This window comes from Larimichthys crocea, chromosome XIII (genome assembly GCF_000972845.2).
Source record: "Larimichthys crocea isolate SSNF chromosome XIII, L_crocea_2.0, whole genome shotgun sequence".
NCBI classification, from domain to species: Eukaryota; Metazoa; Chordata; class Actinopteri; family Sciaenidae; genus Larimichthys; species Larimichthys crocea.
The window spans coordinates 5726163-5743544 of NC_040023.1; the positions used below are offsets into that span (position 1 = coordinate 5726163).

Consider the following 17382-nt stretch of genomic DNA (forward strand, 5'->3'; position numbering starts at 1 on the left):
GAAAAGTATTATTTCTTATTTCACCTGCATGTGAATCATTGTGGAATTATTTGTCCCAGATTTGTAAAATAGTGACAAAATCCTCCACAGGCCAGCCAAAAGTATCTCTTCTCCAGTAGTTGATTGAACATTTCTGGTAGTAATGTCAGCTAACATAACCAGTTCTTACAAAGAGGAAGAAAGTGACTGAATTTGTCACGACAAATAATCAATAAAAAAAACTTATTGTACTTTGTTCAATCCAAAAAAAAATCCACAGTCTGCGTTTTATGGTGTTTTATTGAAAGAATAACAAACAACTTAACCTGGTGTAGCATCAGGAAACTATATGAGGCAAGACGAGATGATCAACAGGAAATACTGGAGCATAACTTGTCTGAATCCCGCCACAAAGTGAACAGGTAAAATAAGGTGAAACCACACAACCACCGCCTCTGTGCCAAATGCCAGAAATGATAGTGATCCAGAGAACATGTGCGATCTGAACAAACACAAGCTATATACACATTTTGGCTCCTACAGATTTTGTCCATCCACACCCGATCTAAATCTAAATGTTCACTAAGGAACTTCACTTCAGTGTAAATGTTTTAGCTGCTTGCATGAACAACCGTAAATGAACAGCTCTGTTCCCGCAGCCAGAGTTGTTAACTGCAGAGAGACAGTCAGGTTGGTATAAACAGGTAAACATAGACAACAACACATGTAACCATGGTAACTATGCATATCAAAGATGGTTTAGAAGACATTACAATCAAAATGCATGATTAAAACCTTCAGTTGACTAAAAATAACACCACATAAATTATTTCCCAGAAAAGCTGCTCACTGTTTTTTTAACAAACAGGAGAAAATAGCGCGTTAGTCGGGGACGAATCCAGTGAGTATTTGTGGCAGCAGGACGGTGTGTGTGAGTTAGAGTCAAAATAATCCGCAGTCTGTTTGTTCACAACGGAACAAGTGTCAGTGATAAAAAATGGAGCTCTGTGACACTGAGAAAATAGATATATCAGCTCGGATACACACAAAATATTTGTTAGTGAATACTTCCACTGTTGGCTGCACATTGGATTTCTAAAAATAAGAAAAACATAAAATATCACAGACTCTAAGTCAGTTTTCTTTATGTTTACATAAACTTTCACTCATAATGGATGGGTTAAAGATGACCCGACTGCTGCTCTACCGACTGAGCTAAACGACACCCCTCGCCTGTTTTTTCTTTTTTTGGCAATATCAGCAGACTTATCTTTAAACTGTTTCTTGTTATTGTGTCCCCCCTCTGATATGCATGCTGCTGCCGTGTTTGGCTTCCCTCCGGTGAGGCTGTGGGGTTTGTGGCGATATGCGCGTGTTTTTGCTGATGCAAGTGTGTGTCAGTATTTACACAGTAGACTGGCTGACAGCGGTTGCCACCTCCCCTCGGTTTGAGTCGTGCTTCTGATTTTGCCCTGGGTTTTTGGTTTCAGGTCTAGAAATATTCACTGGCGAAACCTCTGGCGGCTATTTAGGGACGTGTTGTAAAAATAAATAGAAAAGAGTAAACAGGGACATAATTTAAGATATCTGCTATATTTATCCTGCTTTAATACGGACCATTTAACACGGAGAAGTATTTGGTTTGCTTTGGATTATGGTTGAGAAGCGACAGCAGCAATAGTACAAAATCTGCCAGTTTCATTATGACAGCTTGTCCTAAAGGATGATGCTTGAAGAAAAGCCCACAACTATTAGAGAAAATCTCTTTTTAAGATATGTTTGACTTAAATTATGGCCAAAGGGAAACGTTGACGTGAGCATGAATATCCACAGTCAATTTCAGAGCAATCTGTCCAGTAGTTGTGGAGATATTTTGCGTGTTTTCTTTGGTTCGGTTCCAGGAAGTGATTTAAACTGCAAATACAGAAAGACGCCAAAGTAAACTGGAACTGGCACCAAAGAGACAGAAACAATTTTGTCCTGTGATTAGTTTCTTTGAGCTCTGCATAGCACATAAACAGCAGAAATCTGTGTCACGCTTGTTAGTTTTTATTTGCTTAACGGTACGCTGTGCTCGGCGGGTCTGTATCAACTCTTCCTTAATCTTATCAGCTTGTTCATATTTCTATTTCTTCATATAAATCTTGATTTTGCTCATTTTAGGCTTTTCTGGCTGCTTCGTGTTGGGACAAAAATGTAGCGGTGATGTATGTAGAAGTTTGGTTTTGTTTTGTTTAGAGAAACCTTTATCTACAATATAAAAAGGTTTTTATACAGAATTTAATGTTCTTCAGTGCAAGCTATTAAAATGTATCTTTTTGCTATGGCCATGGAAAAAGAGGAAATTAATGTTCAGTGCTGTTGCCAAGTTCAAAACTCTTGTCAAACAAATATTTCTAGACCTTTTTTTTAGGAGAATTATAAACACGATTTTCTACTAAATCATTTTTATTTGACAAAAGAAGAACACTCTAAAAGTAGCAAAAAAATTGAGAATAAGTAAATAAGATTGCTGATCTGAGCAGGCAACTTTCACTGCTCTTTTTTTAATTCAATACTTTGTGCTACGGGACATCAAAACCGTAATTAAAATACGACCCAGCCCTACATCAATCAAACACATTTTGTCACGGAAGAACTCTAACGTGCCGCGTATAAAACCTCAGAAATCCGTGCGACTCGTGTGAATGACTTCCTGATTGCTTTCTCAATAACTAGTTGGTATATGTCTCCCATGCAGCCTGTTAAAGCTGCATCGACAGTGATAATTAAAGCAAATGATAAGGTTGGATGTGAGTCATTTCTGTCTCATCTTCTCACACATTCAGACGCTAAAGGGAGGCAAATTTGTGATGCTAACACTGATACTTTTGGGAAAAGTTCATCATTGTAAGGTGTGAAAGCGTTCTGGTATCAGTCCTGGAATTCAAGCATTAAAAACATTTACCCAAAATTTGACGGTATAGGGTTGCGTAGGGTACCTTTCTACTGCGGGAGCTATCCCTTAGTGCAGAGGTGCCCAAACTGTTCCACAAAGGGCCGGTGTGGCTGCAGGTTTTTGTTCCAACCAACCAAGAGCACACAGTTTGACCAATCAACTCTGTGAAGACTTGAGATCAGTTGATTAAATGAGTCAAGTCTGGTGTGCTGCTGTTTGGTTGGAAGGAAAACCTGCAGCTACACCGGCCCTTTGTGGAACAGTTTGGACACCCCTGCCTTAGTGTCTCTGCTATATATTTGGGGCAGGCTACGAAGCAAATGATTCTTACTTCTCAGATGATTCTTACTTCATCTTGTGAATCCAGCTGCCTCGCAAGGTAACGTGATGTGAGAACAGCAGTTGGTGGTGGTGGTGGTCTGAGCTCTGACAAGAAAACATAGAGAAGGAATGAAATTGTAAATACAGAGCAGGAGGCCACTTGTTACTAAAAGGGGTGCGACTTCTGTCATGTGGACATGGTTTGGATTTAGTAAATCTGACACCGAACAGGAAACTATACTCTGCAAACTGTCGCACGACAGTCTTTGCTGGAGGTGGAAACACGAGTGACCTCATACAGTATTTTAATACGGTGATGGAAGATCCCTATGGAAGAAAAAGAAGTGGCTTAACCTCGTCCACCTCCAGTGGATGTGACGTGTGGTTTGATTGGCCATTTCATATTTTTGCAACAATTTAGATTGTGAATTTTGTCACAGCCTCGAGTATTCAAGGTGCGAAACATGACTCCCAAAGAGAAAACAGAGTCCCCCTCATTCCCTCCTCACGGACCGGCTAAAACTGCCTCCTTCGTTCCTGGCAGTCCACGCCGAGGGGGAAACAGAGCTCGTCTAAACTCTTGGCCTCCTGCTGCCTTGTTTTTCCAGCCTGGCTGTGAGCTGCACCATCCTGCAGCTCACCGGCTCACAGCCACCAATCCGACAGCTGCAGCTGCTCACTACACTGGCTTCACTCACTGATGTTAGGATGATAATGCCAGTTAAGGCTGACACTGATACTCTCAGATAGAGGGGTTGAGGGTGGCGAGGACATTGCTTCAACGTTTGTATTTTGGTCCAACGTTAGTCCTTTCCAGGACCTGTTTAGCAGAGAGATTAGAGGCCTCGGACTAACATTATCCCCCTCTATGAACTCTAATTTCCCCGTGGCTTCAAACTAAATTCCACTGAACACTTTATCTCCCTCAGCATGATATCATTCCCGTTTTCAAACCTGTGAAGTAGGCTGTTTAACGTGCCACGAAGGCCCATAAAGTCAAGCATTGACTTAACGGATGATCGGCCATTCAATACATTCCCCTCCTTTAAACCTAAACCTTTCTATTCTGTCTCATTTAAGCTGAGACATGATGACTGCCTTCTCGTGAGACTATGAATCAATTCAATTGCTTTTCATTACATTTGGCCCAAATGGCTGTTGATTCAACCTATCAAATGTGGACGTTGTAAATGAACAGAGCTGAAGTAATGATAGAGGAACATGCTCTGTCACAGCTAAGCCAATGTGATAAAAAGCTCAGGTTGGGTGCTATGATGGCCGAATAAATGGCAAAGGTGATTCATGTCTGCATGTGTAAAGGCATTAGTTTTCTAACATATAAGCCGTAACACCTCGTGCACTCTATATGACAAACGTGTTATTTTTATCTTATAGGCAATGGCACCTACCTCTAAGTCAAAGAAATAACACGGCGTACCAAAATGCCCTTGGATGCAACTGGACACGCCTTTAACCAATCATAGCAATGAAACAAGAGCAACACATGCATGTTAAAGTAGTCTGTTTCAAGCAAGGGGAAAAACTGGTGGCCAGTTACAAACTTTCTCAAAGACATATCTGCCAGAGAAAATGAAACACGAGCTTGGCAGGTTCGTTTGGTTCCCAGGCGCAGATTCTGCATCCAAGTGGCCAAAAACTGATTAAGGCAGCTTTAAGGATTGAGATGTTGGTCGGTCCATCTGAAACTTTGATCCAAATTTAGATGTTTTGGACAACTGCTGGCGAGATTGCTATGAAAGTTTGCGTTGTGGATATTTACGGTGAAGAAAAGATGATTTCGAATGACTTCAGTGACCTCTCGACTTCACCGTCAGGCCTTTAAAGTTACCGTGACTGCTCCCCGGAGGAGGAAACCTACGCTTCCCAAAGTGTCTACCTTTAACAAAATATATTAAATTTCACTGCCATGACATTTGCTTTAGAAATTAAAGTGTTTTCTGTAAAGCTACCTTTGCAGTAGGAGCGTTGAGATACAAAATGAGGACGTAGAGGTTGTGATTAGAGGAATCCTCTATATACAGAGGGGGATGTAGGATTAGACCCGTAGCTTTTGTTACGCGGAGGCAGCATCATGATCTATTAGCATCAGCCATGATGGGATTACAGGCTGTTAATGAGACCACACTAGCTGGCCAAGGATCTTTTTTTTTTTTTTTCCATGGTTGCTGGGCGGACAGCATTAGCATGCCACCGCTAACCCATCTCAGCAGACATTGCAGGAACAAAAGAGGAGCGACCTGCCCTCAGCCAATCACCATCAATCACATTGTCTCTTGCCTTTTCTTGTCACATCTCCCGAAAATCCTTTCATGTCATGCAGAGCGACCTGTTTATTGCTCTGTCTCAGTAATATCAGCGAGGAATGTGAGGACAGAGGAGGAGGAGGAGGAGGGGGGAGCTTGGGCTCGCTCATGACGGTTGTTTATTTCTCATAAGAAGGAGATGTGAAGGGAGGCATGGAGAGTTAATGAGAGGGCAAGCTGCAGTCAGAAAACAGAGCAGAGAGAGGGAGACGGAGCGAGAGCGTGCCCGGACTGCCTGTCCTGGTCAGCAGCCGTGAGTTTTAAGTAAGAGCAGAGGTCAAAGGTCACTCCTTAATGATGTGGTGCTCCTTGTGCTGATGTCAGGCTCTGCTGACTGTCAACTTCACTGTTGACTAAGGCAGATCCACATCACGACGCAGCAGCAGCAGCAGCAGCCTTTTTCACTGATCCTCCACTGTATTGACCTGTGTATTTACTGTAGTAGTCTTCATGTACTCTTATTACTGCATTAGTACTGTTATTAGTATCGGCAGACATCCATTATCGTCGTGTTTGGACCGTGGAAATCAATCAGAGTGTGTATGTCGTATGTTTTTTTGTGCAGGCAGCCTGAAAGAGCCGCTTTAGTGTGTTTGCAACTTTTAATGGACAGATCTATTTCTGAGCTGTTTTCAGCTTTCCAAACATAATTACTGCCTGTTTTTATATAACTGTGAGTTCAATCTGCTCTTTAAGCGTTGATCTCTGGGCTCTGGAAAATGCAGATTTATACTATTTTCTGACTGTTTGTCAGTTAATTGATTTAATGCAAAAAAATAAAATAAAATATGATTAATTAATGGAAGTAATCATTAGCTCTGAGAACCAATTATACACATGTGATGTGCTAGAATAGAAAGTTGGTTATTTTTTCATCTTGCTTTAATGTTTTTAATTTGATCTTTCGAGATCTGTAAATGACTTTGGTCACGTTTAATCTCATAACGTTTCGAGGCCTCGTCTTCCACCAGATTTCAAGCTGCGATAGGTAATCAATATTTTTTATAGGAGCAATGGATCAATTCAATTTGTGTAACGTGAAAGGCGTCGCTCGCAGTAATGAGTGTTGCCGTTATAATAATCTTTTATTAAGATCACCAGTCAGCACAAAATAACCAGTATTGATCTAACCGCCTGTCTGTCTGTCTGTCCGCGTGCAGGTGACGTTCCGTACGAGGATCTACCACTGTAACATCAACAGTCAGGGGGTGATCTGTCTGGACATCCTGAAGGACAACTGGAGTCCTGCCCTCACCATCTCCAAGGTCCTACTGTCCATCTGCTCCCTGCTCACTGACTGCAACCCTGGTGAGAGCTCCAACACACACACATATATATACACACACTTGTCCTTGTCATATCTCCCTCCAGTTTCAGCTGTGACAGGTTGACTGACGTGTCCTTTCTGTGTGGATTATGTACATGGGAGCGTGTCACTTCGAGGCTCGAGTCGCGCTCTTTGTAGCACAACAGCAGCAGCGGTTGACAGGAGAGACAGGCAGGCTGCTGTGCTCGATCCGTCTATGCGTTAAGATACTGTTAACTGTATCACTTATTAGATTTCCTTTAAAGTTTTGGCTACCCTTTTCATACAGTCTGCCAGAGCTTAGTTTAAAATAACAAGACGTGACAAGACGATTAATTCATCACCTCGCGTGCGGTTTGTTTTCAAAGTGTAAGCCATCGGCATGAAGGGAACTTGACAATCGTTTGTTTTTTCAAACATTAAATTGTAATTTAACCGAGGCTGAGAAGCAGACGGCCGTCCACCAATGAGATTTGCTCATGGTGGGAATTGTTAGGTCTCTGTAAGTGATATTATAAAACCTGCTCTATATTTAGCAGTAGTGGTGTCATGTGATAACTTTATGATTTGGAGGCTATATAAATTTAATTGAATTGGAAAAAAATGCCTCCAAGAGCTGTGTGTCCTTTTGTGTGTCTTTGTGGCACTGAGTCGTACAAACGTCTCACACTTTTGGACGTTCCCTTCGTGCTCTGGAACGAAGGTTTCAGATGCTGTTAGCACTGAAGCACACTGAGGCGTTTTTAAAGCAGTAGCACTCTCTCTCTCTCTCCAATAACCATTACTGTCTCAGTGTGATTGTATGGGAATTATGGGCATGATGAGAAGCAGAAAAAAAATGGCTGTGGCATGTCCGTAACATTTGCATTCATCCTTAGTACAATACAATACAATATTGTGTCGTAAACTGGTGAGCCTGGGTATTCCTGCTCCCTTCATTGCAGTTCAATCAATATTTAACCAGGACTGGCTGGGTAAACACAATCCTGTAAATAGCTGACACCATTTAAGAAGAAGACGTCAACATTTTTAAAGCTAATTATATTCCATTATGGCCCAGTTTACCAGCGGAGCAAAGGAACTATAATAGAGATCAATCTGTCTTTTTATGGACGAGTTAAACCCGTCATTTCCCAGTTTGACTGGTCTTCAGCCAGCAATACCGGTTAATGTCTGCTGGTTGAAGTGTTGAGTTGTGCTAACAGAGGTGGTAAAAGCAGCAAAAAAAAATCTGTCCAATATCGCAGCAATGAGGTGCAGCAGTGAAAGAAGACAAGTCTGCCAAGAGCGAGAAGAGGCAGCTTAAAAAGGGCCGAAGAATGACAGGTTCCGATGTGAATAGCGGGGGAATGAGACGGCAACAGAAAAGAAAGAGCGAGTGGGGGGGGATGGGTGGGAAGTGATAGTGATGATTGTGAAGACCTCTGATGATAGCTTGTGTCCTCTCTGCAGGGATTGCTCTTTGATAAACCTCGCAGCGGAGATTCGTCTTTTTTCCGCAGGCGAAAATGAGAATAGCCTTCCCCTCTCCTCCTCATCCACCTCCTCGACAGATGTTGGCGAGATGAAATGAGGCAATTCCTTTTAAAGTACGATACAAAAGAGACTTCATCGAGACCCCGTCCCAGCCTGAAAAAATAAAACCCTGTCACCCCTCCTCCCCGTTACCCACGCGATTTCTATCCCTCTTTCTCCCTCTTGCCTCATCAAAATCAGTGCGCTCGCTACTCTTCTCACCACTAGCTTAAGTTTTTTTTTTTTTTTAAATCCAACATCGAGAGCTGAATGTGGGCCCTGGATCTGAAATACCCTAAAAATATCTCTCCTTCCCTCTCCAGCCGCCTTCCATCTGAAGATTTTCTTTCCCATGCAGGCGGTGATCATTGGCATGTGGCTCATTAAAGCAGAGGAGGAAAGAGGATGGAATGACAGTTAATCAACCCTCCCAGGGCTGCCGTCCCTGCCGTCATGCCACATTGAACCCCCGTATCACGCCCCACAAGCAAATTTCAACCTAGGGCGTCCTGGTGGCTCATTGGGGCTAAGCCGCATGCCATGTCAGAGCGTATCTCAGGCTTGAATCCAGCCCAGGGCCTCTGTCAAATGTCATCCCTTTTTCCACCCGTCTTTTCCTGTCTCAACCTCTGCGGAGCGTCCAAAAAGTTATCTTAAATTTTTTAACAAAGCCGGAGGGATTCCTCCTCAATGATTTCTGTCTGCGCTCGATCATATATCAGGCTGATATGTGCTGATATTGCTCTGGTCTTTTATAACAAAGGTGTCCCTGCCTTAAAGGAAGGCTTTACTATCTGGAACTGATATCAGAATCGGAGATAAGAAAACAGGTTATGTCCTGTGCTGAAGCAGCTCCTGTGTGCCTTCTGTGCAACAACTGAAGTGGCTGAAAACAAACTAAAATAGGGCCGAAATTACCATAAAATTACGCCGAACGACTCTTATGATTGCACCGTTGCTCCAACGGTTCCAATATTTGCCTCATTATCTTCCGGCTCTTTCAAATTTACAAAACTCTAGGGGTCGTCCTGAAGCCGGAGGCTTGCTGCAGCTGTACAGTCTTTGTACAGCATACTTAAGTATGCTTTAAACCAACAAGTTTCCTGCAACGTGTTATCCAACCACATCTAAAGGCAAGAGTGTTTATAGCCGTTCACAGGTAACTCACGAAGCCTCCGATCGCAGCCTACTCCTGGCTACAACCCACGCCCTCCGCGATCTCTCTTTCTTTGTGAACTTCCTTGTAGGCATTCATGGTTATGAAAATGAATAAAAGAAAGCTTGGGAGATATCGACTGTTTCGAAAAGTTACGACGATTGTTGAATGCAGGAACTATTTCTTTGAGAAGGTGACAACCTACCTAAAAGTTTCAAGCAACATCTCGTTCATATGGATCTCTCAAGTCTGAGCCTCATTTCTATACATGCGTATTTACTTGTTGAAGTCCTGGTACCGTATTTAAGTTCTCTCTGTATCACAGAGAATTGAAAAGCCATTGGTTATGTTTGTTTGAAGTTCTTTTATGCAGTTGTGTTGGTAGAAGAAGAAGAAGTCAGATGCTTCCAGCTTCAGGCTACAATGCTGTGATATGTAAGGATCCATTCATCCAGAAATATGGGTATAAGCCTGTAAAAAACCCCATCATTGAAACCCTAGCAGGGATTAGTGCAGAGGGGTGTTTGTGCTGCTTGCTCAGCCAAGCTGATCACACTGCTCCGTCAGCAGGCCGAGCCCCGCAGGAGACGGTCTGAAGCCAAGCAGAGTGTGTGCAAGGCTCAGGGAATTTGTTTCTGTCTCTGTCACCTCACTGCGAAATTGACCAGCGGCACAACGGGGTTGAGCATCGGCACAATCAATAGAGGTGCCGCTGGGAATTCATAACGCCGGCTGTTGACCGACGGGACGTGTGCGGCGTATCAACAGACAACGACAAGCACGACCGCCGCCAGAGCCCCGCCTGATGATCACCTCTGATTTACAGCGGCATGCACATTTTACCGCACTGTCGATAAAAGTGTCGGCCGCGCCGTACGTCACACGATGCGAGCTTCACTTCAGGACCACAGGAATGATGGAGCTCCATTTGTCCGACTTACGGCTTTTCTGTGGTGAAATAAAAATTCCCATGCATGCCGATGAGCCAAGGTGGTCGCTCCGCAGGTTTCCACATCATTTTAGACTTTGACACACGGCGTCAGGTAATTGGATGTCAAACAGCACCGTGTTGGCTGTTTGTGTAAACACGCTGTATGTCCTAATAAATAAAATATCACTGTGGATTTTTGAAGGCTGTTGCTGATATTACAATTCCCCCTCAGGAGATCTGTTGGCGAAGGTGTGAGATGTTTATATCAGAGTGACGGGGTTCGGTGTCGCTAAAAACTATTGGCTGGATTTGCAGTGAATTTCCTGTTGATATTTTTAGTCGTCAGTATATTCAGCCTCCTTGGGAGATGAATCTTCGTCGTGATGCATATTGTAGTCTTGTTATTTGAAACACGGAGCAATTGGCTGAAATAAAACCTTTTTTTTTTAAATAATTGCCCATGAAAATGATCAATTGTATTCATATTTCAGATAAAGGCAGACAAATTGTAGAAACTACCATACTGGAGTTGCTGTAGATGACACCTGATTTCTGATTTGAAACACTCTTTGTTTGTTTTTGTTGTGTTTTTGTCGAGTCTCACCGAGTTCGCTCGTCTTGTGTTACAGCCGACCCTCTGGTTGGAAGCATCGCCACACAGTACCTGACCAACAGAGCCGAGCACGACAGGATAGCCAAACAGTGGACCAAGCGCTACGCCACATAGACCAGCAAGACTCCTCCAAGACCCCCACCCACCCCATCCACCTTCACCCTACCTAACGCACACAAACACACACACACACACACACACACACAGAAAAACACACACTTCCCTCCCCTCCTCCGAAATCTATGGAAGCACACCCGCTCCTGTCATCCACCCAACCCCCCACCCCCCCAGAGAAACGAACTGTTATTTGTTCCATGCTGACTTGAAAAGCTTCTTTTTTATACAAAGAGTCTATTGGGATTGTATTTTCCAATACACTGAATGTTGATATGGTCATGAAAAGCTTTAATACTGTTATTGTTCTCGTCGTTGTTGTTCTTATTGTTATTGCATTGTTTATAACATTGTCGCCCCCGAACCCTCGTCATCTTCCTTATCTAAAAAGCGTGCGTGTATTATTCCCGTTTCATGTGATGGTTTCGTGTAAAAATGATCATACTGAGTGAGTGCATTTTTTTCCTTTTAGTTTGTTTTTCTTTTTCTTTTCAGTGGTTTTACAGCTCATGGTCAATATTAGTGCATGGCATCAGGACATGTGTTCATGCACTGGACATGTAGTCATGGTATTATATCTGTCCCCCGGCATGAAGTGAGCCCATCACCATCATGTATGACGATAGTGGTAGTTTGCTGTACATTTAATGCCTTGTGAGAATACATACTCATTGAATACTCAATTAAACACTGGCTGTAATGTGACAGACCCCGTCTATGACTCATGCTTCAATATGACTGTGTGTGTGTGTGTGATTACAGTGTGTGTGATTACTGTGTGTGTGTGTACATGCAGCCGGCTCATCTCTCTAACCACTTCCTGTTAGAAATGAGTTTTCACTGGCTCACCACAGAGAGTCGAGTGATTAGACGGTTTGTATCTTCTCAAAAAATTATGTTAGTGTGACATTTTATTCTATTTTCGTCAGTGTGAACACCAACAATAGTTTACAAATGATAACTAATTTTTACAATTGGTACGTTGATGTGTTAAAAAAAGACACCAGGGCCTGTCGTGGCTGAAGGGAGTGCTCTGTCAGGAACCAGTGACACAATGAAACACAGACTAGGAGGTCCAGTATTAGATCCATGAGTTGGAAGGATTCACCGATGTTTTGACTGGAAGTGCCAAAACACTGCACTTCAGCAATTCAGAGGAAGCATTTTTACAACTCTGGAAATGTAAAAATGTATAGTATCACATCATAAAGTGACGAGGTTATTGTCATAACGAGACGTTTATCACTTCAAAACAAGCAATTTTGTCCTGTTTTAAAACTTTTTGTGTTGTAACATTATTTATAATGCGATTATAATAATATGTAGTGTTATAATGTGAAACATTTTATGTTTTACAAGTTAAATAGTATATTGTTATAATAACTTACTTGTTATAAGATTCTAATAATAATATTACATCGAGTTTGTGTTGTAATAATGGGTAAATATCTTGTTATAACCAAGCGGCAAACAACTGCAGTTCCTCAAACGTCCACTTGAAGCTGGCTACAAAACAAAATAAGCCTCCATGTTAAAGTGTTCAGCTTCACAGCAGAAATAAACATGTTTACAGCCTGGTACAAAAAACCTGTTTTGGTCTCTATGGCTAATTTTATATGGATCTCAAAGTATATAGAAAGAAGGGATGGCTGATGCTGTGGCTCAGGTTTAACTCTCTCTCTCTGGACGATACTGCTCAAGCCGCCCTCCAGTGTTGTTACCCCCCACTGTCCCGGCACAGTGGTCTCCTGGAAATGAATGAGGAGGTTGTGTCTTTTCAAGCTGTGCTCTTGTCTCTCTGAACATGGCTTTAGGCTTTCAGAACAGCAGGAGTTTATCTAGACGAGGGTTGTACGAGACGATAAGTTCCCCTGTTCTGGACTTCTCAAATGGGCATTAGACTTTCAAGTGTGTAAAGAAGACATTTCCCACACCATCACACAGAGCAGCAGCCTGTAGATGCAGAACGAAGTGGCTTCATCTACCCATGTTGCTTGAGCCAAGCTGTGGAACTGCTCTCAGCATGACGCAGGAGGCGTCTTGATGTTTTCTGCCCTTACTCGGTCTTGATTTGATGGTCCTGTTCTTGCTGTAGAGACAATTTCCTAACCCAGCCACACAGTTATCTTTGACCTCTCTGATCCACTTTTCTTTTTTCTTTTTTGCCACATTCAGAATCACTGTGATTGCTCATTTTGTCCATTTCGACATTCGGTTGAACCCCTGCTGACACTGGAACCACCAGTTCTGCTGCATCAATGTGAGATTTGACTAATTGGACTGATGATTGGCAGACAATGCAGATCCCACCTTCCACGTCAAGTTGTACAAAGCCCACAGCAACACCGTAAAAACATATTTGCCAATGTCCATGACGGCACTACGATGATGACCAACGCTATCTTGGTATTTACAGAGGTGGATATCAGTGACCTGCTGAAGATGAAGAAGATGTTCTGGGCCTGGAACACTACCAAACCAGCATATATACTATACACTTCAACTACAGGTCAACACCAAACATTAAATTTGTGTTTTTTCTAAGAATATTGTTTGACAGAATTGTGGTTTTCTTGAAAAACCTATATATTTTGGAGTTGGAAATGTCCATCAGCTGTCATATTCTGCTGTTTACTGCCACTAATAATCATTATTAGAAAACATTATAGTGTTTCATCAAATCAACTTCTTCAAGTCTGCAAAATATAATTTAAAAAAGCATTTAAAGTTAAACTAATGGTGCCCTGCACATGATTTGATTTACTTGGTCTCAACTGAAGCACTAAGACTTCACATTAAGTGTCTTGTGAGTATCTTGTCGGATCACGTAAGCTAAATCTGTCTTTAATTAATTAGATAATCCCCAGAACACAATATTCAATCTGAAGTCAAATGGCATTTAACCATATATCTACATTTAATTATATTCTCCTCTAACAAAATATGTTTATAATAAAATTTAGAGCGCCCTAAAGAGAAACAAACATCCTCGCCGGTAGCTCTTAACTTCAGTTCAAAGAGCACGCTTCCATCAGCTGAAACACTACATTTCAAACGCTGCCGAGTTATATTAAACACACCTGGATATGGACGAAACAGTCCAGCTCTAATGCAGCTTTAATGCGTTGCAGGTTTTCATTAAAAGCACCGTGGAAGTTAAAACAGCACCTGGACTGTTAACTGAAGCCTGACTTAACGTCTTGCACACAGTTCAACGTTGTTGATGGACGGAGCTTCCTCCTTTCATGTCACAAAAATCCTCCCATGGCTCCTCTAATATACTTTATTATATTATATATATATTTTAATTAGTGTGGACAAGAACAAGATATTATGCAGCCTAATATCTTGTGAGCACATGCTCGCACAAGTCATTATCTTGCATGAACAAGACGTTAGATTATATTAGATAGCATCTCGTGTGCGAGTTCACACATGTGGTTATCTCCCACACTTGTGCACACAAGTTATTATCTCCTATGAGAAAGATGAATGCTAAATATCTCATGAGAACAAATTCGTACAAAGGCTTAGTTAGATAAGTTGTGTGCACAGGATGTGGATCTATGCGAGTGACTTTCCTTTGATCCGGCCTCTTTCTACTTTTAATTAGTAATTCCTACATTCCCCAGAATGTCTTCTGATAATCCAAAGAGAAGGAAAATGACATGTTGCAAGGACTGGCTGACTAAACTATTACGTGAATACCGTGTGTGCGTCAGTGATTGCAAAAAAAACCAACACGTGTTGATGGTCCCCCTTCACAGCGGCACAGTCAGCCTCGCTCTGAGCAGGAGACAAAGCCTTGCTGCGGTTTTAGTCTCTGACTGCGTTGCACAAAACCAGCAAAGTGGAGCAACAGTGGCAGAGTTAATTATGGTTGACACATCGGGCGGAGGAGTCCTCATACCTCCCCTCCACCCTCCACCGTTCTTCCGTCACGCGCTGCAGGAAGAAGAGTCTGACAGAAAAGGAGAAGTCACTGAAGCATGGATAGTAATGTAACATTTGCGACGAGAGGGTAAGTGATCAATGGGAGTGAAAAGGTCAAAGTTGGGCTGTGAATAAAAATGCGCCTTGTCTGCATAATGATGTCTATTATGCAGGTATAATGTGCTGAGAGGAGACAGTCTTTGTTTGCAGTTAGGATAGACATGCTCTTAAATGCCAAACAGGTTATTATGTCAAACAACATAGACAGTTTGTCCCAAACAGTAAGTGTCTGGAGACTCCTTTTTTTATACAGTATCTTTTACATTTGCATATATTTTTAATATCACAGTCCTCAAATATACAGTAATAACCACTCACACACACACACACACATGCACGTGTTTAGCCAAAGGAAGGACCATACCTTCATCATAGAAATACGGGGACCATGACCCAAGTCCTCCTCTCTGTTCAGATGTTGATGTTTCCCGACATGAGGCTGACGCAGAAGACTGAATGAGAGCAAGCTCCAGCCTCGATAAGGCGTCCAACACATATAAACACACCCCCAGCCACCCTCACCTCAGCTAGCCACAGTCACATCGAGTAAGTTTTATGATGCTTATTAATTAAATACAGAGTACAAACAAACGTAAATTGGCACAATATGACAAACAGAACTAGACAAACTATATGATGCAATATAATACGAGATGGTACGAAACGAGATGTGATGAGCCTGTGTCACCTTCTTTGTCTAACTACCAGCACCAAGTGCACAGGTAAAAAAAAAAGTTGAAACCACAATCAGTCCCCGGAAGTTAAGGTGATCCAGAAAAGGTGTGTGATCTAAACAATAAACAGTTCAAACTCTATATACACATTTTACTCCTGCACTATGTTTATTCTGATAAACAAACAGGGAAACACAACCTCTATGCCACTTCTGCTGCCGCTCCTTTCTACTCGCCCACAGGGGAATTGTACTTTTTGTGCCTTTTCGTACAATTCCCCTGTGGGCGAAGTGGCAAAAGGAATTTATAGAAGAGGAAACTGAATGAGGAGGGGCTCTCTGAACAAATGTAATCTGGAGTTTGGAGGTCAAATCCAGCCAAATAAACAAAACAAAACTATAACCTGATCGTTTTTTTGTGTGTAATTCAACATGAGATAAAGACACATATGACCCAGTTAGAGGATGCCTCAGGGCCACTTACAGAATTTAATTCGAGATAGTGAATCTTTTATTGATTTGTTTATATTGTTGGCCTAAAAATTTGTTAAATTTAAACATACTGAGTATAAAGATAGTAAAATTTGTGAGTTTTTTTTTAACTTTAAACTAAACTAAATCCATTTTTTTCCTGTGGCCTTGATGCTCTACCGTAGAAATCATCTTATAAAACACACTACATAAAGAAAAGGCATTAATCGTTGAATGTAAACTCCTGTTAAGTTAGGTAACCAAAAAAAAACCCCCAGAAAAAAGAAGAAGTGACCTCATGGTCTCACATGAGTATGATCTGGATTTAGGATGTTGAAACAGGATGATGGTGTGAGGTTAAAGTTATTAGAAAGATCACATCTTCACACGGAGAAATGAAAATGAAAATGAAGCTACAGAAACGTCTCTCTCTTTGGAGAAGGTGTATTCAACCCCCGGGAGCTTTAGCCACATGCTATGAAAATTCAATAAAATTGCCACTTTATAACTCTGCACCTTTCACGGGCAAACCACTTTGTTTAATGTGTATTTAACCCGCAACACATTCCACATGTCAGGACACTTTATCAAGCTGCATAATGGCCCTTTTAAAACTGTCACTCAACTCCTGGTCGCCGCTTGTTTTGTAGGCGTTGGGTAGTAACTCTAACAGTAGCCTTATTTTATTACTTCCCAGCCAAAGCGGTAAAGATTAGTAATAACACAAGGTGATGTTGTTTTGTTGTTGTCATGTCACACCCACGGAAATATCTTCCAGAAATGAGTCATCATCATGTATTTCAGACACAGCTTTATGGTAGATAAATTGTAAATGTACTTTAAATATTTGTTTTAAACTTGATCGGGTGCAATATATTCTGTAACAGGTAGTTTAGGGTGCAGTAAATTAAATATTCTTCAGACTTTGAGTTAATGTCGCTGCTCCTGCATCATGTTTCCATGCAGTGTGTCTGAGCTGTTGTGTTTTTACTGTTGTGTTTTCACTGTTGTGTTTTCACTGTTGTGTCTCTCTTTTGACACTGAACAG

At 41.8% G+C, this 17382-nt stretch overlaps 1 protein-coding gene across 2 annotated transcripts in view; it reads left to right on the top strand.

Annotated features, from left to right (window-relative positions):
• LOC109140647 (ubiquitin-conjugating enzyme E2 E2) overlaps positions 1 to 11902 on the top strand; it is a 67240-nt gene extending 55338 nt beyond the window's left edge. For both annotated transcript variants that reach the window (XM_027286506.1, XM_027286507.1), the window contains 2 exons: positions 6723 to 6870; positions 11100 to 11902. In XM_027286506.1, coding sequence (XP_027142307.1) covers positions 6723 to 6870; positions 11100 to 11197 — 246 coding nt within the window. In that variant the 3' untranslated portion in view covers positions 11198 to 11902. The remainder of the gene's footprint in view (positions 1 to 6722; positions 6871 to 11099) is intronic.
• The last annotated feature ends 5480 nt before the right edge of the window (positions 11903 to 17382 follow it).